Source organism: Apostichopus japonicus, chromosome 23 (genome assembly GCF_037975245.1).
Source record: "Apostichopus japonicus isolate 1M-3 chromosome 23, ASM3797524v1, whole genome shotgun sequence".
NCBI classification, from domain to species: domain Eukaryota; kingdom Metazoa; phylum Echinodermata; class Holothuroidea; order Aspidochirotida; family Stichopodidae; genus Apostichopus; species Apostichopus japonicus.
Window position 1 is genome coordinate 17,842,575 of NC_092583.1, and position 27,149 is coordinate 17,869,723.

The window sequence follows — 27,149 nt, forward strand, 5'->3', positions numbered from 1 at the left end:
ATTAGTTTTGCTTCTTTCATATCACAGCTTTTCTCAGTTACCATCTAGCCTCTAAAGTTTCATCTTGTGATGTGGTATTACATCAACTGAGGTCAGGTACTAAGAAAGCTTAAGATAGAAAATGATGAGCAAACATTAAGACTGGTTGCCCATGTATTCAAATTATATCTCAAACAGCTTATAACTTAATATAAAACATACTGAAATACACACAACTCTAGTTATCAAATTCTTTAAGGTCCAAACCCAGATGTGAGCAGTACCATAGCCTCCCAAGATCTCCCCACAAAGGATGACCAACTTGTCACAGCCCATTGTCATTATACAAATATATATTGAACAGTGGTCAATCAGAAAAAGAAAATGAAAACTGCACTGAAAGATACCTCTACAAATTAATATAACATTTGCTCCCCCCCCCCCCCCCCCCAACCCGCCTCCCGTTTCTATTCATATGTTTCAAATATAACGATAAAGCTAATTCCTTATTGAAAAGAATGAAGGAAAATAAAGGAGAGATTGGAATTCTGATAAAAGTACTAGATATTTCTGAGATATTTCAACAGATTTATAATTATTTCTGATGTGGCACAAAGTTAAACAATCTTCCTGTCTAAAGCTAAACTTTCTAAGCTTTCTGAGATATAAAAAATGTATAAAAAAAAAGAAGATGGGCAGCTCAGCAGTATAAACCACTGCCAATTCTCTATAGTTTTGGCACATGATATGGACAGTGGTTATGTTACTTACATTAGCAGCAAATGTTTGTAAATGACATTTAGGCATTAGAAAGAGTTAATTGTGGCACTTCCATGAAGGGCCTCCAAGGGCCCAGGCTTTAAATAACATTCAAATTAATAGCTCATGATACTCAAGATATGAATTGTAACCTTCGGTCCAATGACTTCTCTCAATAGTATATTCCTTCCTTTACATTCTAGCCATTCCCCTCAGTATGGTTTAATCCCTGGGTGAAGTCACCTAGACTAACAAAAGGTTAATTTAGTACACTGCTTGAATATTAGAGACATGCTTTAATAAATATGTAACAATATCAGACAATACCTGTATTAATACATGATGAAGCAACATTATAAATGGTAAAAACTTTGCAATGTGTCTAGCATAAAAATATTGTGAGTACATTTTCAAGTATGATACATCATTTTGTCACACAAAATTACTGTATATCTTAATATGAACCATATTATAACACTAAGGTCAATCTAGAACAACCCTCTTTGTCAATTTACAGCCACGATTTATTTAAATATCTGTACAAATTTGTAATAATACTGAATGGGAGATCAACTTCTCACTTGAAAAGTGGACTTACACTGTACAAACTATACATACTTGTTATACTGTAAAATAAAACTGACTGCTCGAGAAAGATATTAGTTATCTGATATGGTAGGACAATATGCAACATCATCAACCTAACAACGAGACATGATTTATATACAACTCTCCCGGAAGCAACCTTGTCTTATAAATTATTATCATTGTCTATACCAGACTTATTTATATATAGTTAATCACAAGCCACATTACCTTGCATTAAATTACCAGTAATGGCATATAAATTCTGACTGGTACCTTCAGCAAAGAATTGGCTATATAGGGATCACCACCAGCTAACAGATGGATGATAGCTCAGTTTGTAGAAGCACAGGACATATCAATTACCAGTAATATCTTCTGAGTTTTCACTGGTACCTTCAGCAAAGATTTGGCTATATAGGGATCACCACCAGCTAACAGATGGATCATAGCTCAGTTTGTAGAAGCACAGGACATATCAATTACCAGTAATATCTTCTGTGTTTTCACTGGTACCTTCAGCAAAGATTTGGCTATATAGGGATCACCACCAGCAAACAGATGGATCATAGCTCAGTTTGTAGAAGCACAGGACATATCAATTACCAGTAATAGCTTCTGAGTTTTGACTGGTACCTTCAGCAAAGATTTGGCTATATAGGAATCACCACCAGCTAACAGATGGATCATAGCTCAGTTTGTAGAAGCACAGGACATATCAATTAACATTAATAGCTTCTGAGTTTTCACTGGTACCTTCAGCAAAGATTTGGCAATATAGGGATCACAACCAGCTAACAGATGGATCATAGCTCAGTTTGTAGAACCACAGGACATATCAATTACCAGTAAGATCTTCTGAGTTCTGACTGGTACCTTCAGCAAAGCATTGGCTATATAGGGATCACCACCAGCTAACAGATGGATCCTAGTTCAGTTTGTAGAAGCACAGGACATATGATTCTGAGGTCATTGGTTCAAATATACATTCTAGCCCTAAATTCTTTGCTCTTTCCAAATTTATTTATAGTTTCCCAATCAGTTTGGCACTGTTCATTTATTTAATTTCTTATTTAAATTCAGCACTTGTACAAAGGATAATTACAATGATGATGTCAAATGCTTGGCTTAGACATGATGTTTTGATGTTACTTCATTGTTTCATATTTATACTAACAACATCAGCTATAAGTAGTATTCTGTTATCTATGGCAACAAACTAGTTAATAGTTGTTATGTTAAACTTCTGTCTCAGTATTAAGTGTGAATTTTCTGGAAATTTCAATATGGTATTGAAATGTACCATGAGCTTAAAATGTACTGTATTTAATGGTCTGTAACACAGTAACATGGTAATTCCAATAAATCAGCATATTCATTTGTTATCCAACCAGAAATTCTCATCACCTCAATTTCCAACGTCCATATTCTTCTCTTCGTCTGCATCCTTTGGTTTTGGTCTGCCGCCCCCAGTTTGGCCTTGTTTCCAAAGATCAATTCCATGTTGTTTCTTGAGATGGTTTTTTAAACTGACCTTGTGAGTGAATGCCCTTAGGCAATGATCACAGCTGTATGGCTGTTCTCCAGTATGCTGTCGAATGTGGTGATGCATGTTTGATTTCTGAGAGAACCCTCTCTGACAAAAAGGACATTTGAAAGGCAATTCAACTCTGTGAATGATCTCATGTCTTCTAAGATGCTCCTTGGTGGACATCATCTTACCACACATCCCACATGCAACCTTATGTAGTTCCCTCTCGTGGACATAGCGGAAATGTTTGAAGAGAGCTGAGGCAGTCATTTCCTTATTGCAATGCTTACATCTTGCTCTAGCCTTGCCTTTGTTGTGTACTTGCCTCACATGGTTTCCATACCCATTGTTCCTGTAATACTTTCCACATATTTCACAGAGGGTTACTCCAGTGTTTGCAGCACAGTGGTGTAAATTTGTCAACCTTTGACCTTTAATTTTAGAATGACATTTATTACAATGCTTGTCCACATGCATCCATCTTCTTATGTAGGTAATAAACTCCTCCATTTCTATCAGTGAAAATTCTGAAAAAGGCTCATTTTTTGAGAGATTTGTTCCGTTTTTTGTCAATCCCTTGAGAGAGTTCTTTTCTTTCATTTGCCCTCTTGAAACCTCGTCATTCTGGAGTCCTTCCAATCTGCTTTTAGGAGTTTCACCCAAACTATTCATTTCTTTATCTTTGCCAGTCTGATTGGTTACACCAGTATCCATGACAACCTGACCATCTCCTTGATTGGCTGTAGCAATTTCCTCCTCAGTGTTATTGCTTTTACCTTGATTGATGGTGGCTGTTTCACCTAACGCTGGCTCATCACTCCCTTCATGCTTATAAACCTGTTCACTGTCTGTAACAGGGTCATTGTAGACTGGCACTACAAAAGTTTCATCAAAATCCTCAACACCTGTCTTTGTCTTGTCTAAGACTGACTTGTCTTCCTCCGCTGCTGCTGCTGCTAATTTCCCATTTTCTTTTGACTTTGAAGTTTCAACGACAAACTTTAGCAAACTTTCTTCAGATCCAGGAACTGTCTCTTTGTCTAGATATTCTTGGAGGGGCTCAACTATATCAGGATGGGCAAGCAGAAGGTGATCACAGGCAAAAACAGGAGAGGTTGTCTGAAATTCACAGACCTTACAGCTGAAAGTGATCTCCATTTCCCTCCAAGATATTGCCCTGTATGGAATGAAGGAAACACAGTAGACTTGAAAGGTACCAAACCTTTACCAGAAAGCCACATCTACTGCAAGCAACAATCATGAAACTCATGCTTACCATCTTTTCAAGGATTTTACACACTAAACTCTTTTTAACTCAAATGACCTTTGACCTAAAAAGTTCTTGACCTCAAATAGTATGAACCACATATTGAGTATAATATACAATCAAGATTTCATTCTAAAGTTATCACATGTAGTTTGTTAAGTCTTTAACCTTTCATGTCCTTCAAATGTCCTTTGACCTCCCAAGAAATATCACTTAGGCTGGAGCTTGGGCTGAACACCAAACAGCAACAATTTGGCTAATGTTCAATTTCATACATTTTAAGACGATAGTTGGGGTGTGGATGGGTGCGTGTGCATAGTAGCACACTTCTGAAAGACAGGACGGTTAATAGTTGCCATTAGTGATGTGGGTTACTCAAATGGTTACTGCACTGTAGCTGCGTTATGGATTAATGTAATGTTCATTGCTTAAGCATATCTTTTTGGTTGCGGAACACATCTTGACCAGGAAGAGCAAAATGCTTCCATAGGTCAACAAACTGCTGCTCTTACCACTTTGGAGGATTTCTTGGTTTCTTTACTTTGGGAGGTGTTGAATCATTGGTATCCCTTTCCTCTTGAAGTGAGTCAGTATTGGTATCACTAACCAGATCAAACTCTTCTTTGAGTCTTGCCTCTTGACCAGGAGATATGTCTTGTATAGTTCCACCAGCAGTCATTTCGTCAGCCAATTCATACATTAACGTTACTGCTGGAGTCTCATCAGGTACTAAAGAGAAATGTTTCAAACACAAAGATTTTCTACCAAAATTTGCAAGAGTAAAGATTTTCAAATCCAAGCCATTCATATATCTTACTAAGAAAGTTCTTTGAAAGTTGCACACAGCTTAACTCAGAAAAGACTACACCATGAGTACAAAATCACTAAGGGAGCAATGTCTTCTAAAGCAGGGGAGGGGAGTGGCTAAATTAAGGTGAAGAATTCCAAAGAGGAACAATACTAACATACTGCTAAATACAGTGTGTCACTGTATACATGGCAACAGTATACATGGCTATAGCTATACATAGCTATAGAATCACTGGTATAAATTCCACACCAATGAAGGAGGAAGCAACAAACAATCTGAAAACTCATTCTTGTTTCTAATGCCCACCTTTTGTTTTTTTCCGATCAGTACCTGCTGATTTTTTCTGAGACCTTTTCCTTTTACGTGTGGACACCATAGTTTTTCTTCTAGGCAGACTGCTCTCTGGAACTGTTTCAACTGTTACTTGGTTTTTATCCCTGTAGAGACAAATTACTGAGGTATTAATAGGAAGCTTGCATTACTGTATTAATACTTAATATAATATACCAGATGAATAATACTTTATTATAATACCTCAAACTCTGAGAGAAAAGAATATTTAGCCTGAAACAGTCTTCTGTGTTACTTCAGCAACAAGTACCAACAAAAAGTCCAATTTAAACCTAACTTAGAGTGAGGTACTTTGTGTTGAATTGTATTTTTATGTCACTGTTACCAAGCCATAATACTCAGGCATAAATCAACATCCCTTAATGTAAATAAAAGATCTGTGTGCTTAAAATACTTTGGCAGCAACACAGAACATTGTAAAACCACATTTTCAATGTAATTTTACTTTCCATTGGCAAATCTATGAAAGTTTTCCCCTGATTCCATCTTTCCTAGTGCAATATGGTGGACTACAGAGAACTTTATCTTTCATTTTACAACCAAGGACGATACCACCTGATTGTTGTATGTTCAGCACAAATTGCAACTTAAACCATTTGCTGTTTCAGAACACACAGATCCAAACAGGCCTTGCCTGAATGTCAGTGTCACTGAAACTGCAGAGAAACAAAATAAAATTAAAATAAAATAAAATAATATAAACAAAATAAAATTATGGTATCAGGTTAATATGAGCCATCATGAAAAGGTACAGGTTTATAACAAACTATTTCCCAATTACCCAATTACAACCCCCCCCCCTCTACCCCTACCCCCCACTTCAGGTGAGAATTCACACAAAGTAAAATTTAATACTTGCTTTAATTATGCATTAAATATTAAACCATCAAAATGAAACTGTATGAACTCAAACAATCGCTCAAGGGCATGTACCTTCATTGAGAGGATTACTGCTCTTTATATTACCCTTAATGTCACTAAACAATTTGGAATACTAGAATCTGCATATTACACCTTGTCAGCTTTCAGGAACTTTAAGGAACTTACCTGGCCGCAATACGTTGAGATGGTGCACGCCTTCTAGCGATGGGTTCATCACATTTTACAGCTGATTCCCTCTCCCCAGATGTTTTATTGCTGTCATCAATAGTTGCTTGTCCCTTCATAAGAGAAGACTGAGTCAAACTGGAGACAAATAGAGGCTGTTCTAAAGCATGCAGTCGACTCATGCAAGTTTGCATATCACAATGTACTTTGTGTACATCCAACAGATGATGGGCTAGTTCCTCATTAGTCCATCCACCTCTGTCTCTCAGATCTTCCCATTTATCAATGGCTTCCTCCAGAGTGATAAGAGTCCTTTCATGTTTCTTGGATTTTGACTTCTTAGATTTGTGAAGCTTGACCTTTAGTCTATCACTGTGCAATCCTTTTACAGAAGACATTTTGTTGAAATATTAATTGGACCCAGGAAAGAAAGAAATAATTATCACTCAGCAACTTTAAATATTTCACAATAGCGGGCTGACAGATATATTGTTTCCAATTCTTTCCTCCATGATCCTTAGGGAAAGTTGCTTAATACCATTACATCTGTAAAAAAACAAGAATCAGTAAAACTGTAACAATTGCAATAGTATGAAAGGATAAACGGAGTCAAACCCATTTTACATTCATCCAAGTTTTCCTTTTTCATAAATATAGTACAAATAAAGCACAAATTTCACTCAACCTCTGTTCTGGGTGGAGACGTGATCACACTGTGGCATCAAAACTATATTAATAATTATCTATATATTAATGATATATATTAATAATATAATATAATAATAATATAATTTGCTAACATAGCCAGCGGAACCAACATAGCCATGGAGATAGCTAACGTTGAACTTCAAAGATTTTCAAAAACAGATCTGTAAATGGTGTATGCCTAGGCTTGTTGAGTTGTTCTCAAAAGCAATTTGTGAAAGAGAGATTTTGCTCAAAAGTTTTACCTAGCTTAGCCTGACAGCGACAATAAAGGCACCATTGGTTAAAGGGTGTGAAGACTCGCGCACAAAGAAACGTCTCATGCCGGTAATCTGACCTAGTTTCGAATGAGGTGTAACAGAAGTGTTAGACACCACCATTGATCCCAGAAAATACACACACAGCTTGCTACCGTCGGTAATTAGACCCTAGTGTACAGTCAATACATACAGCTATGGTCAATACCCACAACACAGTGTACATAGCAGCAATGGACATCTCAAGTCTAGATAAAAGATAACAAGGTATCACGTTTCATTACTGTCTGCATTTTATAGCGACATGAAAAAAACTTCACTCTGCAAGCAACGGAAGGTTAACTTTTTCAGAGGGCGGCACACGGTTTGGGGCGAGTCTTCAATTGCCTTTAAGCCTTGGTTTTGTTCACGCGTTGCCTGGCTTTCTGCAATTACTCCTATTCCATATAGTTGTACCAACTACCACACTAATAATTGTTTTGCTCAAATTCAAACAGGTAAACAGTAGGCTGGCCAGGTTGTATGTAGGCAGGCTATGTGTACTGAAGGCTAGGACCTGCCAGACTCGCATCGAGTTAGACCCCGACAGTTAACACTGGAGAATGCTAGGCAACTAGTGTACGTACGGGTAATGCAAATTAGGCATAGGCTACAGTTTCTTAATACTGGTTAGAGGAACGGATGAAGGAAAGAACTTAGGCCTAGCCTAGTAAAGCGTAATGTAGACCAGCCAATGACTATAGTATAACGCCAGGCTAAGTGTAGGCTACTACGCCTAAATCTGAAGCAAGCAGACAGCCTGTTGTGAAATTGTGTATCATCCAAAACATTGAAAGTTAAGAACGATACGAAGATTTGAACATCGGCTTGAACGCTTAGCGTCAGACGTAACCCATATTAATTCCGTCAAAGTTTGGTCATTAGTGATCGAAGTGCAAGCAGGGTAGGTTTTAATTATATGAACTCACCAGTACTTTAAGAGAAACGCATACGACATGTTTAATAATTACTACATACTGAAAATAAATATAAACAACACAATAGATCAACACTATATGTTCACCAAGCATATATCGCAGCAGACGATTGAAGGCGCTATTGACAAACGGATGAACCGAGACGTATATATATGAACAGCTGAATGGAATTACGTCATATATATAGTAAATACGAATAATGCACCAATATATGGTTTCATTATTATTGTTTTATAAACACAATGACTATGGTGCTGAAATATCCACTGTGGGTGGTCAAGTTCATGAATATTTGTCTGTGACTTTTTGCCTAGCTGAATTATTTTTCATTGGAAAAGTTCGATAACTACTTTCGTACATATGTTATTTAGCCTCTGAAGAAGATCCTGAAACGTCAGGCCAACTTACTTTTACACATTCTCTTACACAGGCTCTCTAGTGGATAAGCAGTTTGTTAACAGTTTTATTTTATTTTACTTCCGTACGTATCAGAAGGTAAGAACTGATCCATCCTGCCAGGGGCAACAGCTTTGTTTATCAATGTTGAAGTCGAGTCCTGGTCCTTTGCGTCCGAGCACTGCATCTTTTGCAATTACGAGTCCGGGTTTCTTGACCGATGCCGAGTTTCTTGATTCTCACACCAAGTTATAAGCTAACAAATGTAAAGCTGGATTATAATCCTAACCGGGTCATGCCAAAGACCTGAACAAAATAAAATTCGAAACCCGATCACGTTCAACCACTGGCGTTTTCCTACTAATACTCTGCACAGTACTCTTGGTGTCCTAAAAGTCAACGATGTTCAAATTTCCATGATGTGTACTTTTATTTACAATGCACTGCCTCGTGTCTTTCGAAATATTGTACACCCAAGATATGGGTGAGATATCCCAGAGGTCACGAGAACAAATGTAATATTCTCTGTCACTAGACACCTCTCTAAACATGGAAAGTTTCTGCTAAACAATTACTGTTATAAAATATGTAATAATCTCCCAAATGGTATTAGACATTCGAAATCATGTGCTTCATTTAGGTATCAACTAAAGAGTTATCTAACTTCCAAGTACCGTGGTTGATAATATTGTCAATTTTGTTTTGTACATTTTGTTTTTCTTTCTTACTTTGTTCTGTTATTTTCTGTCTTCTTCTTTAGGGTTACTAGCTTTGATAAACATTTTATTTTTTTCTAGTATCCTGTTTATACCATTACTGCACTGTTTTTGTCTATGTATATACGAAATATATTTACTGAACTGAATTGACCATGGGACTTTGCTGCCTTCTTACCCGGACGCCGCCTGCAGATTTATCATTGCAATGATAAATGTGAACTGGGTTTAGAAGGACATGGGTGTATTCCTGCCTTCCAGGGCGTCACTGGATCACTGAATGAGCAGAAATGAGCAAACAAATTTTTATTGTAATGTAAGTCTACTTCATATTCCTTGAACTTACTTTTAAGAAGATATAATACGACAGGATGCTACATATGAAATACCGTTATAAGACCGTTCCAAGACTAAAATGTTAAACGACCAATTGTGCACTAACAAAAATAGATATCTGCTTGAGAAATACTTTCCCTCCTCGGCCCATAATTGTTTTTTAAATTCATTGAAAAAACTTTCAGAAGAATAGACTCACACAAGCATGAGAAATAGTTTATATTATTTCCCCAGTCCCACCTCGGTACCTGCCCCTCACAAGCTCCCAATTAAAGAGGATAGTCCACGGGGAATTTAGCGACTCATGAAAGAAGAACATCCAGGCTGTCAAGAGAACTTTGCATGTAATTCCGGCATTAAATTTTTAATTAAAATTGTCACAGTTTGTACCATAAGTTAAATTCAAACAAACGTGTGATGTCATTGTTGCGTACTGACAGCAAAATATTTTAACATGTTAGCTGTTAGCAAAGTGCTTATCCACTAAAGAGCCTGTGTAAGAGAATGTGTAAAAGTTAAATGGCCTGACGTTTCGATCCTAGCAGGATCTTCTTCAGAGGCTGAACACATGTTGTTATTCTATTTTCTTTCACTGTGTTGTTTTGAACTTAGGGCCCATTGTGGGATCCAATACGAACCCTTAATAGCCTGAGTAATTATCTATGATATGCATCATTTCGGGAAGGACATGTTAGTTAAACGTCCATCTATGCCCTTCGAAAGTGACGAATTTAGCATGCAATGCAGTGGAGCAATTAATTGAGGTACGACACCAATGGACTATGTTGAAGCGTATGGATAAGAATATTGCCTATTTAAAGGAATGTTTTAGAGAAAAATGGGATCCAGTCCGTCCGGTCAAATCATGTTTTGTGATGAATTTTAGTTTCTGTGATAGAGTGCTTGAAATGTTGGCCTGTCCTGCCAGAAAATTTTAATCCAACACTGACTTACGTGGAGACGTGACGTCAGTGCGGCTAATTGGTCAGAAGCGATCTGAGCTTGGCCTTAATACAATACACAGGAATGTGTACAGACTTCGCATATGCTTGTGAGTCAAAAAATCTCTCAAATAACAAATATCTGAACAACATATTATGAAGAAAACCGAGCTAGGGAATTTTGGAACGTTTTAGCTCTCCAAAAGATTGCTAACTTGCAACTTCTCTAGGAAATTTCAATCTAAATCGCTATTTTATTTTCAGTAAATCGCTATTTTTAACTTTCCTCGCTACAGTGTAGCATGCTAATGATAGCGTCTTTGTAGCCACCGAAACGAATTGCTGCAATGGCGTCACCGTCGCTCATCGTTCTCCACTGATCAAAATATATTAGATTAAGTTGGCGCGAGGTTCAAATATTCACTTCTCCTGATTCATAGGATGAAAAATCCCCGAACTAGAACTGTAGCGCTGAAAAAATATGGAGTTTTTCATACACCCAAAAGACTGCCACTAAAAAAATCCTTTAAATTTGCGTTCAGTTTTATAACAGATTCCGTCACAATGATTCATTCGAAATATAAACTATTCAAGCTTATTGCACTTTCTTTATCGGAAAATATATTGACTATGTTTATAGGCTATAGCTTCGCACCCATGGGTCCTACTTCGCATCCAATTGGGGCAGTGGGGGGGGGGGGGTAAAACCCGTTGATGTGAAAGACATTCTACACAACTGTATATTATATGTATTGTTGTAGAGCTTTTCAGGAATGAGGATTTAATTACATATTTGGCGTTCCATACTTCGCAACCCAACAATCAAAGAACTGACCTGCTCCCACTAGCTCTCCAACAGGGTTTATCTGTCAGTTGCGAAAGATGGGGAAAACTGGTAAGCTACCCTATCATATTCCAGATTGGAAAACATGGAAAGTTGAAGATGTTCCAGAACTAATGTCGCTCAAGCAAAGGCTTGCTGCGAAAGGACTGAAGGACCCGTGGATTCGGTAAGGCCTGCCTAACAACACTAACTAAGTTAGTCCTAGCCTATGCCTTACTGTAACAATGTAGCCTAGGCTAGATTACCAATATCAGTTTGTCCAATTGCTTGATTAAATTTGTATGTAGAATACCGTAGTTTTGGGTGTTCCCTTAAATTTGTGTACTGTGTTTTACACATTTAGCTGCACGATAGGCAATGTATTTGCTGTGTTCATTAGTCAAGTTGTAATCACTTTTTCAATGGCAATTTTCAAAAGCCTTAACAGAAAGGCCAAAATTCATTATTATTGCACCCATTTACTAGTGGTATTATACAATAAACTTCAATGCATGCATGAAGTTATGGAAAGTTTTCCTTACTAGGTGCAGTTTGAAGTATAAGTCTTTCAATTTTCAGCAGAATTTGATCAAACCATCAGTGAAATCACACAACTATACAGCTGAGCAACATCAGTGAGATCCAGATCACTGCTATCCTTTAAAGAACATTAATGCCCCCTATTCAAGACCGGAAAGGATGTATGTATGTATACACATGTATCTGTGTATGTATGCATAATGAAGTATAAAACCATTTAGGCTAGACCAAGTAGTGTTACCAGACTTGCTAAGGCTCTGTTAGCTCAATCTGCTAGTAACATGTGCCGGATGGTTGTCCAAATCTCTCCAGTTTGATACATGTCACTAAACATGGCCATTGTATAAGTTGGCAGAGGATTTACAGAAAGTCTGACAACTGCAATTGGTCCACCAGATGACATATTATAGCCTAAAGTGAATGATGCCCTAACTCCTGATAAAAGTGAATATTGCAGTCTCATAAACAATAGCACATAGCTTTCATGTCCAGATTTGAACTGTATTATGGTGTGAGAGGTTGAGTTATACTGTCACTGCCCATTAGCTTGTTATACTTGGGAGTTGAGTTAGAAGCCATCAATGGACATGCTTTTTGTGAGATCCAGTTATACTTAACTATGAATCACTCCATACATGCCAACAAGTGAGGAAGGCTGATAATTCAAATTTGTATAAAGCATGATTTCACGGCCAACTAGAGGTTTGCAAGCATTCCTCAGCTGATGCAAATATTTGTAAGATATTGCATCAATTCAAATTCCCAGTCACAACAAAACTGACAGTACGTGTTGTAATGCAAAAACTATGCTTTATTAGAGCTTCCCATATTTCTTTCTTTAAAAGAATGTTAAAATCTGCAATTATAACAAATTCATTGCTTTGAGATATTCATGTAATAGCTTGAAAACTTGATAGATGAAAAATAAATAAAAACTATTTCACAGCACAGATTTATTGTAGGTCAGCTCACATTTTGAACATAAGTAATCAATCAGCCTATCTCATTTTCTTATAGGAATGAAGTGTGGAGATTTCAGCCAGGAATGGGAAAGATGCCGTGGTATAAGTTAGTTTTCAAAGGCTTTGGATTGGGTGCTGGAGCCTTCATCATTGCTGTTGGACTTGAGAAATTATTTTGGAAAGATGATGACCATGGTCATTAATGAGTGTGCTTGTAACCTCTCAAGACTTGAAAGACTATTAGAGAAAATGTTTATGAATTGAAATTTGCTGCTCTGCTCAGAGTTCACAGGCGTACGATAGAGCGATGGAAATATTCAGCACCTTGGAAATCCACAGGAAATCTCCTCCCCGTCTTCATCGTAGAAGAGAATAGTTCCTGTGTCCAATCCAAACAGAGAGACTAAGCTTACAGGCAATGCTTATGTACCAAACCATTCTCGGCTATAATGTATACGTGGCTTACTATGAAATTATGAAAGGATCTCCAGCCACTGGCAGCCAGTTTGACAATGTCATTAAGAGATATATCATATATATATTAATACATATGTATGTAAGATAATGGAAAGCAAATAAATGTAGTCTTCTACTGTACCATGCCATACTTTGAAGAAAAACTGCAAGTGATGGTGAAACTTGAGGTTGAATGCTTCTCACATGTGTCTTGGTCAAACCATTGAGATATATTCAAGCATATTGTATTTCAATTACTTCTTAAGCTGCAACTATGACACACATGAGAGTAGCATGTTTTTGTATTTAACTTGCAACCTCTATTAAACAAAGTCTTGTATAGCACTTGAACTTATGTCTGTCATGTTCACATGGCTTAATGGAAGAAATCTCTGTTTTATCATGTTTTATCAAGCCAAATATCTTAATGCCAATTTGTGATGTTTAAGTGCTAGGAATAACAAGAAGTGTTAAGATATGTCACTTGTGGCTTTAATGCCACCCTCAGAGCTGCAAGTTGCTTAATTGAGACAATTATCTTATAATTGTCTTGGAGTAATTTTGATGATTAGAATGTGTCTGTTTTGGTATGCTTAAGTTGTAGCAGTAATGTTAATCTTTAAATTTGACATTAAATGACTGATTTATTGCCTATCTAAGAGCAGTCATCTTATCTATATAAAAGCTAAGAGACTATCTAAGAGCAGTTAAAGTATGTTATCTTAGATCTTACTTTCTGTGGATTTTCAAAGGCTTTTTGAAAACAAAAGAAATGAAAGGAACACTTTTAGCTATATCTCTTGATGTTTTCTTTTATTCTCCCAACAATTTCAAGATAATTGAGTGACAAAAAAATTAGCACAACATAAATCTGACAGCAGCAAAACAAAAGTTTTTGTGCATGAAAGAAAGAATAACAATTTGATAAATATCCTTTTAAATTATGCAAAATCTTTTATTGCTGCTTTTAACAGATACAGTAGGTAGAAGATACATTGTTTTGAATATATGTACAATAACATCAAACTAAGTTTTTGTTATCTCAACTGATAAATCCTATGGATGATGTAAAAAACAGCATCTGATACCTTTGTTGGAATTATTTTGGTAAGGCATGAAGAGGTTATAAGTAATAAAGGGTTAAAGAATATTCTGATCAAAAGGGTCAGAGGCCATCAAGATGCATCTCACACATGATACCTTCCTTGATTAACTGGTATCCTTTTGTGTAATGGATTGGCAAAGCAAAATATTGCTTTTCCGAAATAATGACCTGCCAAATATATGAGCACAAGTTAATAACTTGTAGATATATCAAAATTAGTATTTACTTACAATACTACACACCAAAACAATGAGAGGCCAAAGTTCTTTAATATTTCACAAGCCAGTATGGCTAGAATGGCAAACTGGACCTTTTAACATTGCACTCCATTGAACAATGCACTAGTTCCTTCAGTGATGAAGGGCGAATCTGTGAGAAAAGGATTGAGTTAGTATAATGGCAGTATTCAAACAACCCAATGCTTTAAGCAATACAGTAAAACTGTCAAAGTATTTCAGCACTTAATTCTAAAACAGCCAAACCAATCCAGCCCAAGCAACAAGTCAAGAGATCTAAAAATAAACGCAAAGTTAAATTTAATTTATCTGACCCTGATCCATGTCAGAGGATTCAAAACTTTTCAGTTGTGACCACCCCCTTTCCCTGGCTATTTTTTAGTAACTAAAGGTGGTTTAATGAAATGCAAAATGTGGATTATGGCAGTAGGCATCTTACAAGTTCTGTGTAATATACTATTCATTTTACAGGTGTTGACATTCTGCCACTGCTTACATTAAATCTATAGTTTGATGACATCTACTCATGAAGGACCAATGTTAGTACTTGATTTTTATGTTAACCTGGCTTTAGAGAATTCATTTAACTCTAATCATTGAGCAATATTGATCAACAGTGCTAGGTCATTTAAACTGTGTTGGAACCAACCTAGAAGTGACTAACCTCTAAGTGGTATCAATTCCTTACATAACTTCCTACATGAAGACTTTAGAAACTTTAAGTCTGTTATCTAGGCCCACCCTCCAACATATACTTTAAGTCTGTTATCTAGGCCCACCCTCCAACATAAACTTTAAGTCTGCTATCTAGGCCCACCCTCCAACATAAACTTAAAGTCTGGTATCTAGGCCCAAACTCCAACATATACTTTAAGTCTGATATCTAGGCCCATCCTCCAACATAAACTTAAAGTCTGGTATCTAGGCCCACCCTCCAACATATACTTTAAGTCTGATATCTAGGCCCATCCTCCAACATAAACTTAAAGTCTGGTATCTAGGCCCACCCTCCAACATATACTTTAAGTCTGTTATCTAGGCCCACCCTCCAACATGTACTTTAAGTCTGTTATCTAGGCCCACACTCCAACATATACTTTTTAAAGTTTAGATAAACCAATGATATAGTTCCACCTTTTTTGTATATTAAAACAATTCAAAATAAACAAATGCTTCAATTAATCAGAATTTTACAGTTTACAATAGATAATAGAAGTCTTTTTAAGAGTAACAAATGTCACATTTTTACAAATGTTTGACATTTGCTGCCGTTTATCTAAAATAATGTCAGGTGCATAGAAAAAAAGCTCTCTGGAAAGACTTTTTTCATGAAAGAAAAGAATTTAAAACGCATTGACTTTCATTAACCTTCGATTTAAATTGACATATTAATATCACTATATAGTCATAAGAAAAATCTTTATCTTTTGGATGAAACGATTTTCATTTGACTGATTAAACAATCATGGTGTCTATCACACCGTAGTAACTTTAAAGGTAGGTTCCTGGTTATTATCACAATAATCTAATTAGCCTTGGTAAAGGTAATGTGAATAATCCATAATTATGTTGAACTTACGAATGTTCAACATAATTGCTTAGATATGATACATATTTCATTAATTAATTTTAATGAGGAGGACAAGGACAAACTGAAAGGGATGGGCATGAAATTGATCTTGCATTATGCAATACAGCAGTGGAAAATGTAAATATAACCAAAGTAGTTAAACATGCACATTGTCGACCTGCAACGCTTAAATATCACAAGTACAGTAGACTCCATATATACTAAATCAACTATTCCTTGGTTCTTCTTTCAATCATTCAGAGAGGTCATTGTTTCAGTTGATTCATGGTTGAATAAAACACATGGCTCCAATAATATAGGGTTTTGCGGATGGCTTTAATAGGGTTTTAAAATAATTTTTTGGGATACTCATGGGCAGCATTTTACCCACCTGTGGGTTAAGAAAGTACAATCAATTCAGTCACTTTTCAAGGTGTTTGTTGATCTATCCCACCCTACTCTATTTAAACATGGCTTACACTTTGAGCTTAAAAATTTTCCTGCAATAAATTGTGTGGTCAGTTAAAGACTAATTCAGGAGTCTGGTTTATCTACATATATGTGGAGATTAGAATCAGAGGACAGTAATAACTAGGTCACATAGTAACTACATACCATTACTTATCATTATTAAATACATTATTTATCATTATATAAACATTTGCTTCTGAAAAGTGTTAAAAACTGAAATTGTACAAACATGTTGAATTATTTTTTGGAGCTGCTTTCTCATATTCCCCTCTGTAAAATGCATCTCTATGTCATACCTGACTGCTGGCTGGAACCATATAGTCATAGCATGCATATCCAGATCATACCTGACTGCTGGCTGGAACCATATAGTCATAGCATGCATTTCCATGTCATACCTGACTACTGGCTGGAACCATATAGTCATAGCATGCATCTCCATGTCATACCTGACTGCTGGCTGGAACCATATAGTCATAGCATGCATATCCAGATCATACCTGACTGCTGGCTGGAACCATATAGTCATAGCATGCATCTCCATGTCATACCTGACTGCTGGCTGGAACCATATAGTCATAGCATGCATATCCAGATCATACCTGACTGCTGGCTGGAACCATATAGTCATAGCATGCATCTCCATGTCATACCTGACTGCTGGCTGGAACCATATAGTCATAGCATGCATCTCCATGTCATACCTGACTGCTGGCTGGAACCATATAGTCATAGCATGCATCTCCATGTCATACCTGACTGCTGGCTGGAACCATATAGTCATAGCATGCATCTCCATGTCATACCTGACTGCTGGCTGGAACCATATAGTTATTGCCTGACCTTTCACTCTGTTGATTAGCACTGTACATAACACAGAATTGTTTCACACTTGTTGATATTACAGACTTCATAGACTGCAGATATCCTCATATGATGATTCTATGTTGAGAAGATCACCAATCTGAAGAACACCTTTAAGCTAACTAAGTATGAGGATATCATAGTTTATAGTTATTCATTTCAGGCAAACAAATAAATTCAGAAACTTGTTTCGATACTAGAGAGATTGAGTTCCAGATTTTCCTTCATCCTCCCTTTCATTCTATCATCTGATGATCTGACATTTTCTCCATTACCAATGAGGAGAGAATTACTTGTCATGTGTTCCTGGTGATTGCCAGTATCTTTTCCGTTTTTGCTGACATTTTTTGCTGAGTTCTTGTCATCATTATTTGATGCACCAACTTTTCGCTCTTCTCTGTTGACGGATCCATGCCCTTTGCCCTGTAACTTATGCCTCTGATTGTTGGCTACCACCAATCTGTGCATACTGTCTGTTTGTTTTCCATTCTGCACCGTGTCTGTTCCATCTGTGGTGGGGATTGTGCTAATGCTCTCTATTGTCACTGTTATTGTCGTGATTTCTGCAAACAAGTTGTTGAGAAATAGTTTTAAAGACTTGCATCAAATAGTTTACTGGAATGAGTAAATTTCAATCAACCTTAACACTAAATAACAGTTTCAAGATAGGAATACCCAATCCTATCATCTTCTTAGCATAAAGTGCATATATTTTGGCAGGTCTCTGGTTACTTACACCTACCGACCTGTTTAATGTAAGAGATGCTTTTCATGTGTATAGACCTACAGAACTTTCTTGTTTATTCTGTAAAGAGTAGTGTATGCTCAACAACACCTAGGGTTACCATATTTTATTAAAGGTTGTCTTGCCAAACACCTAGGGTTACCATATTTTACTTCAGGTTGTCTTGCCAAACACCAAGGGTTACCATAGTATATTTAAGGTTGTCTTACCAAACACCTATGGTTACCATATTTTATCTAAGGTTGTCTTGCCAAACACCTAGGGTTACCATATTTTACTTAAGGTTGTCTTACCAAACACCTATGGTTACCATATTTTATCTAAGGTTGTCTTGCCAAACACCTAGGGTTACCATATTTTATTGAAAGTTGTCTTGCCAAACACCTAAGCTTACCATATTTTATCTAAGGTTGTCTTGCCATATACCTAGGGTTACCATATTTTACTTAAGGTTGTCTTGCCAAACACCTAGGGTTACCATATTTTATTTAAGGTTGTCTTGCCATATACCTAGGGTTACCATATTTTACTTAAGGTTGTCTTGCCAAACACCTAGGGTTACCATATTTTATTCAAGGTTTTCTTGCCAAACACCTAGGGTTACCATATTTTATTTAAGGTTGACTTGCCAAACACCTAGGGTTACCATATTTTATCTATGGTTGTCCTGCCAAACACCTATGGTTACCATATTTTATTAAAGTTTGTCCTGTTGTACATAGGATTAGGAACAAAAATGTCCTTCCCATCAACAATGGTAAGTAGTCAATAACTGTAGATTTCAATGTTATTTTATGCCACACAATTTCATAAACATAAGTGGTCGCTGAAGTATAGGAACAAGTGCTGTCCAAGAAATGTTATCATACACTACCTGGCACTCCCACCCTCCCATCACAATTACTTTTAGTCGATGGCTGTCAAATAAAATATACAGTACAGTGATGTAAATTGATATCACATGCAAGTAATGCATTTGACATCAATTAACTTGCATACTGTTAACACTGTGTACTATATGATTACATAATACCATGCATACACATACTATGCACTGCTGTACAATCAATAATCAGACTCCTGTAATAAGTTCTTTCATAATACATGCACAAACATAAAATGTTGGCTAGTACTACAAAGACTCTCCGAAAGAATCTCTTATGAGCTTGAAATCTTCTAATTTATGCGGGTAAATTTATCAGAAAGTCATTTTTCTCTAAATCACTTGCCAAAGTTAAGAAATTTACACAAGTAAATCCTCTCCAACACAGCTGTCATTGCTTCATGATACCTGCATTTGTATGTATCATATAACGACAATGACACTCACATTCATTTTCTGAACACTCAATTAACTGTGAAATGTTGTATCAAGGGATATATGACATGGCCCTAATAAAACTATTTCTGCCATTGTATGATCCCTTTCAGGATCTAGTAAACCAAGCTTAAGAGGTTATGAGAGGAGATTCTGATCACAGCAAGATGTGGTACAATGATCACTGCATGAACAAATATGCTATATTTAAACAATATCCAAACAGTAAAACCACACCTGGCAGCCCATCAACAGAAAAACAAAGCACAAGAGAAAAGATGCAGTCAAAGAACTTAACAAACAGACAATTCATCCTCTCTAAAACACACGTCTCCTTCACTACAAACAGTTACGAAACCCCATGCATATTCAAACATGACATATTGACACAAAGTTTTCAGTTGTTTAACCAGGAGCATTCATAAGCTAATGAGCTTGTTAACAATTATAATCTATAACATGGAACATGGCTTTCTGATGAACTGGGCTAGAAAAAGTGACATTGAGTTTAGAATTTCCTTCTACAGTGATCAACATAATAGTAGAATGCAACAGTCCAATATGGCCTGAAGACAAATGTTTGCTGTTTTAGCTGCTGTTGGGTCATGTACTGTGGGTGGAAAGGATGCTGGAGGAGGGGGGGGGGGGGGTTGGCATGACAGCAAACTTGAAGGTTACTAAGGCAACTTGTTTATTCCAAACCATGGTAAAATCTACAGAGTTTCCTTGTTACTATCATTCATTAGTAAGAATATTCCAGTTATAGGACGTACTCTTTGGGTATCTGAGTATGACATGTGCAATTAATACACCATGTATAATATGACGTGCACTGGCTTAATCATTGTACGTAGTATTTCAAGGTAACATATGTGGTACTGCATGTACAATGTACTTCTGGTCAGCGATGAAGACTGCATGGACAATATACTTCTGGTCAGCGATGAAGACTGCATGTACAATATACTTCTGGTCAGCGATGAAGACTACATGTACAATATACTTCTGGTCAGCGATGAAGACTGCATGGACAATATACTTCTGGTCAGCGATGAAGACTGCATGTACAATATACTTCTGGTCAGCGATGAAGACTGCATGGACAATATACTTCTGGTCAGCGATGAAGACTGCTTGGACAATATACTTCTGGTCAGCGATGAAGACTGCATGTACAATATACTTCTGGTCAGCGATGAAGACTGCATGGACAATATACTTCTGGTCAGCGATGAAGACTACATGGACAATATACTTCTGGTCAGCGATGAAGACTGCATGTACCATATATTTCTGGTCAGCGATGAAGACTTCATGGACAATATACTTCTGGTCAGCGATGAAGACTACATGTACAATATACTTCTGGTCAGCGATGAAGACTGCATGGACAATATACTTCTGGTCAGCGAGGAAGAGGCTACATTAGCTTTGAGTAAGCAAGCCTGATATGAATGAGCTATCATTACCTGATATTTAATCCCAAACAGAGACCATGGGGATGGGGAGAGGCTGTCATTACCTGATACTTAAGCACAGAGACCATGGGAATGGGGTGAGGCTTTAATTACCTGATACTTAAGCACAGAGACCATGGGGATGGGGAGAGGCTGTCATTACCTGATACTTAAGCACAGAGATCAAGGGGTTGGGGAAAGGCTTCCATTACCTTATATTTTATCCCCAACAGAGATCACAGGGACATGGATGGGCTTGTCACAAATCCATGCTGTCAGATGTCATGTGATTACTGCTATTAATGAGTGCAGTGGTACAAGTGATATATACTGCATGTTTGAAACATTTGATGACTTAAGTAGATGAAGAGCCTAGTGTCAGATTCAGAATCCTACCAGATAAGAGATTCAGTATGATACCAGATCATATTTGTGCTAGCCATTTTCCTGTTCTTTTCTCTTCATTAATGATAACTTGGATATTGAAGTCCTAATGTTGTGTTACTTAAGACTTCAATTCCATTATACAAGGATATAACTTACAACCAAACCCAACATAAACAGAAAGAAGTCTTCAAGTAGGTGGGTATGAATAACCCATAAATGAAAATGGTACCTTTGCTTGAAGACTGTTCATGTCACAAACCAGCTCTCAATTATCATAAATTAGGACTTTTAATAATACAGAGGATGCAAACACACAGCAGATAGCATTGTGCAGACATAGCAATGCAAACAAACCCTACCTCACTGAGGTGGAAGGAAGCAACCATAGAGAACTCTTAATGAAAAGCAAACTTATTTTCCATCTTTCCAAATTTAGAAGATGAAATACAAAGCACACAGTGAGGGGTAAAAAAGCACTACTGCAAGGTATGGCCGGTGGGTGGAGAGAGGTGGGGGGCATAGTCACAATAAGAGCATCTTGCAACACAGAGTAGCGTTGACAATATGAGCAGCAAGACCGCATAGCCTCAACAGTAAGTTAACAGTATGCACAAATATGCAATATTGACAAAGTTTATTACAGAGGAGGAAATGTTCAAGCAATGGGGAGGATGGCCAGAGATGAGAAGTAACTTACCAGTAGGCAGAGAATCGGACCATAGAAGGTAGAGTAAAAAAATTATTACAATGTAACATGAAGGTTGTAGTTAACCATTTAAGAAATAACAGATGACATAAAAAAAATAGTAATAATAAACAAATTACCCTGGAAACTACAATATAAATGAACAGAACAGTTAAGATGTTAAAAGAGCATAATGTATTTCAAATAAAGCTTATTGTAATTTCAGCTAGAGATTCTGATTTGCTAAAACCAGACAAACCTATAGCAACTCTAGTAAGAGACACTCATTGCTACAACTATTCAATTTTATTGTGGCTCTGTTGAGTTAAAATTCACCGCTGTAACTCTACGACCTGCATGCAACTCTAAACAGAGACTCAACAGCTATCTCTATACGAAAGTACGGCATGCGAACCAGAGACACTCACTGCTAACTATATACAAAAGAAGGGCAATGCTAACCAGAGACACTCACTGCTAACTATATACAAAGGAAGGGCAGTGCTAACCAGAGACACTCACTGCTAACTATATACAAAAGAAGGGCAGTGCTAACCAGAGACACTCACTGCTAACTAACTATATACAAAAGAAGGGCAGTGCTAACCAGAGACACTCACTGCTAACTATATACAAAGGAAGGGCAGTGCTAACCAGAGACACTCACTGCTAACTATATACAAAGGAAGGGCAGTGCTAACCAGAGACACTCACTGCTAACTATATACAAAAGAAGGGCAGTGCTAACCAGAGACACTCACTGCTAACTAGATACAAAAGAAGGGCGATGCTAACCAGAGACACTCACTGCTAACTAGATACAAAAAAAGGGCAATGCTAACCAGAGACACTCACTGCTAACTATACAAAAGAAGGGCAATGCTAACCAGAGACACTCACTGCTAACTATATACAAAAGAAGGGCAGTGTTAACCAGAGACACTCACTGCTAACTATATACAAAAGAAGGGCAATGCTAACCAGAGACACTCACTGCTAACTATATACAAAAGAAGGGCAGTGCTAACCAGAGACACTCACTGCTAACTATATACAAAAGAAGGGCAGTGCTAACCAGAGACACTCACTGCTAACTATATACAAAGGAAGGGCAGTGCTAACCAGAGACACTCACTGCTAACTATATACAAAAGAAGGGCAGTGCTAACCAGAGACACTCACTGCTAACTAGATACAAAAGAAGGGCGATGCTAACCAGAGACACTCACTGCTAACTAGATACAAAAAAAGGGCAATGCTAACCAGAGACACTCACTGCTAACTATACAAAAGAAGGGCAATGCTAACCAGAGACACTCACTGCTAACTATATACAAAAGAAGGGCAGTGTTAACCAGAGACACTCACTGCTAACTATATACAAAAGAAGGGCAATGCTAACCAGAGACACTCACTGCTAACTATATACAAAAGAAGGGCAATACTAACCAGAGACACTCACTGCTAACTATACAAAAGAAGGGCAATGCTAACCAGAGACACTCACTGCTAACTATATACAAAAGAAGGGCAATGCTAACCAGAGACACTCACTGCTAACTATACAAAAGAAGGGCATTGCTAACCAGAGACACAGCTACCTCTCTACGAAAGTAGGGCAAGTAGGGTTACATTTGATATTGTTTTGGAAAAACAAAATTCAAAAGCTGTATAAAGGTCCATTAACACTGTACAAAAACTGGCATTTTCACAAAGTACCAAAGGTAATCCATCAACGTTAATTGCTAACTCAACAACATACCCGTCTATATTCATAATTCATTGACGAATATCATTAAACAAAATGAGCAGACATTAAATGAGTCATTAAATACCCATCAATGCCATAAATATTTCAAAACATAATTTATGGACGGCGACTAATGGGGAAGCCTCCAAAGTCATTGATACAAAAAAAGGAAGTTTATTGAGCAATTCAAACTGTATAGAAATATATTAACTACAAAGGCTGCTACCCAAAGCAGCGTTTTGAGTTGGGTTTCATTAAATATTTCTGTAATGAATATTCTTTGCTTTGATGCAAACTTTCAAATTTTGTAGCTTACTTGTATTTTCCTTTTCCATTTTGTGTGGCAAGAATATATTCATTGGCATGATGCAAAATTTTGTAGATAGTTTTGTAGATACTAGATATACTAAAACTTATATTGCAAAAACAAAACAGAACTTTGCTATGGCATAATACAGGCTTGCTTGTATTACTAGTTATGCATTCTGCTACATTTTATTTCATTAGATGAAAACTTGCATATTTTTAATTTGTGGTAATCAATGACATTCCCACACACTACATGAACAATTGCAATGCATATAAGTTCTTGTTAATAACATGATGACAAATAGTTTTCCTGTTGTTTTAGTCAAATTTAAGTATGAACCATTAAGAATGGAAATAGGGAAAAAATATCGCCTCGTTATATTTATTGGGAAAGAGTTTTGCTGAACTTATGTTGTTGGATGTGTATTTAAATCAAGAAAATAAAAACAACTGGAAAAGATGTCTACTTAAGATGGTCTTCAATTGCCTTTGTACAGACTTAAGTATATATCATAATATTAACATTACCATAACTTTAGTGATTCACATTAACTGCTATGGATACAGCAGTTATCAGCCCCTTCATCCACCAAGTAATTAGTATATGAAACTTGTGTTTTGACTTGCTGGTGTGGAATACTTGTTTAAAAGATTGCGATTGTAAAATTGGGGGTGACAACAAACCTCGACTTTTGGATGATTTAAAGGAAGCTCCAGTGATTGGTGCCCTCGTAACCAACGGCGATGCTGGTGTGAGAGCAATGTTTATACCCACAGGACCATCCTGCGGTCCGCCAGATGGATTGGTATCTAAGGAATGTTTAATTGCGTTGGTAACCTGATGGTCAAAGACAAGAGGTTGACATTTAACGTTCAGGGTGTTAAAAGAAGGATATATTGGTGCTACTTATGAAGCGTTTATAATGAAACCTGCTGGCTATTCCCCTGTTGATACTCTGATCCAAAAATTAATAATATACAATTAAATAAAATGATGAAGTATTTTCCTAAACAAAGCCACAGACTCTTCCTTTACTACAAGAGAGGCTTTTGGTCTCTCTCATAAAACAAAGTATGAATATTACCTTAACGACCTACTCCCCCTTAAAATAGTTTAAATATTTTAGAAAATGAATTGATGCTTTACCAGGAGTACATCAGAAAACATCTCATGCTGAGCCCGGAAGTGAATGGCTTCTAAAGCTTCCTGACCAGCTGAGCCAAACCCATTAAATCTGATAAGAGACAAAAATATTTAAAAAAATACCATAACATAGCATCATTATAATCAAATTCCCCCATTGAGTGAACACTTCAAGGTACACAATGTCATGAAATATGGCTGTGTGGACTAGTTAAAGGTGGTATAGACATGATGGAGCAGAATTCAAGAGATTGTTACACAGTACCAGGATGAGGGCCACAAGATGGGGGAGTCAGAACTGGACTCTGCAGTATTTTCATAAGTCTTCTGAAATTACTTGCTAAATAGAGACAGGTTAGAGTAACAGCAGAAAGCTTTATACCCAACACAGTCAAAGTGATTGGTACCTGATGAGAGATGAGTTTATATACTGAGAATATGGACTTCGCAAAGATGGTTGTCCAACAAGGTCATAGTGTAATGGAAGGTGTGCCAGAATGTTGTTATTGCATGAGAAGACAGGTTTCTCTTGTTTTGGTTGTCTTAAGCAGCCCTACTTAGAAATGAAATCTAATAAATTATTAGACAAAGAGTAGTTATGTCAGGACATATTTATACTTACATAATATAGTACAATGACTGTAACAATTCTGTCAGAAATTCAGAATTGATTGGTATCCTGGGCTCAAGAAATGATAAATTTAATTCAAGATCTCCACCTATCCTTTCTTGCAAATCTTTGGTACGTCGCTGGAATCCTGATTTACAAATTCTAGAAGAAAAATTCAACAAAGAGTAAAATAGGCTATGGCTGCATTGGTATTATGTGACAGCTGAAAGTTTATTTTGATTCATATATCTCCACATTTCATCAATATCTTTCATAAATACAACTGCAGCAGCTCAACCAGCATGCAAGACAAGGATCCCCCATCCTTGTGCTGACCTTCCCCCCTCCCCCCCCCAGAGATACAATTATCCCACAGTTGGCCTTGTCAGTTCATTATAACAAAAACAAAGTCTGTCTCACTTTGTATATGCCAATAAGCTGCACCAGGTATTAAAATCTGCTCTGAGAGTGTCCATGGTTATAGAAATGTTTGTTTGTACCAGTCATTGTTTTAATGTAACAGAACAAACCATTAAGAAAAGGTTGTGCTTTATGTGGATGTGAGTTGTAAAGAAGCTGCAATAAACTATTAAACACATTGCTGTACCAATCAATCTAGTGAGATAGTCAAACTTCATCAATTTAAACTTTCATACTTCACCTAACAAATTGTTTTTACACCTGTCTCACCTAAAAGTGTTGCCATTGGTATATTAAAGGAACTATTTAGTGGCAGTCTATTGGGTATATGAAAACAAATCCATAATTTTTTCATCGCCACAGTCCTAGTCCTAACTAGTGAATTTTTGAACCTTGCATCAACTTAATCTACTATATTTTGAACAGTGGAGAATGATGAGCGACTGTGACGTCATCGCGGCATTTTGTTTTTGGGGCTGCAGGGACACGATCATTAGCAAGCTGCACTGTAGAGAGGAAAGTTAATTTCTAAAGGAGTAAAATAGCGATGAAGTTGCAAGTTAGCAATCTTTTGAAGAGTTTAAAACGTTCAAGAATTCCCTAACTTGGTTTTCTTCATAATATGTTGTTCTGATATTT

At 36.9% G+C, this 27,149-nt stretch overlaps 3 protein-coding genes across 4 annotated transcripts in view; 1 reads left to right on the forward strand and 2 right to left on the reverse strand.

Annotated features, from left to right (window-relative positions):
* Positions 1-135: 135 nt before the first annotated feature.
* LOC139964444 (uncharacterized) lies at positions 136-8,379 on the reverse strand. Its single transcript, XM_071966003.1, has 5 exons — positions 8,261-8,379; positions 6,331-6,876; positions 5,239-5,369; positions 4,634-4,850; positions 136-4,031 (listed from the first exon to the last, which is right to left on the reverse strand). Exons 2-5 carry the CDS (start codon positions 6,726-6,728, stop codon positions 2,732-2,734), a joined length of 2,046 nt encoding a protein of 681 aa, XP_071822104.1. The 5' UTR covers positions 6,729-6,876; positions 8,261-8,379; the 3' UTR covers positions 136-2,731.
* A 3,073-nt stretch (positions 8,380-11,452) lies between these two features.
* On the forward strand, positions 11,453-14,229 carry LOC139964515 (NADH dehydrogenase [ubiquinone] 1 beta subcomplex subunit 3-like). Its single transcript, XM_071966131.1, has 2 exons — positions 11,453-11,668; positions 13,039-14,229. Exons 1-2 carry the CDS (start codon positions 11,541-11,543, stop codon positions 13,184-13,186), a joined length of 276 nt encoding a protein of 91 aa, XP_071822232.1. The 5' UTR covers positions 11,453-11,540; the 3' UTR covers positions 13,187-14,229.
* Positions 14,230-14,235: 6 nt separating this feature from the next.
* The window catches only part of LOC139964514 (hyccin-like), a 34,005-nt gene continuing 21,091 nt past the window's right edge, over positions 14,236-27,149 (reverse strand). Inside the window, exons 9-12 of one of the 2 annotated variants that reach the window (XM_071966130.1) lie at positions 26,103-26,252; positions 25,484-25,571; positions 25,021-25,174; positions 14,236-18,230 (exon numbers count right to left, since the gene is read on the reverse strand). In XM_071966130.1, coding sequence (XP_071822231.1) covers positions 17,863-18,230; positions 25,021-25,174; positions 25,484-25,571; positions 26,103-26,252 — 760 coding nt within the window. In that variant the 3' untranslated portion in view covers positions 14,236-17,862. Of the gene's footprint in view, positions 18,249-25,020; positions 25,175-25,483; positions 25,572-26,102; positions 26,253-27,149 lie in introns of both variants that reach the window. The other variant, XM_071966129.1, reaches the window with a different exon arrangement.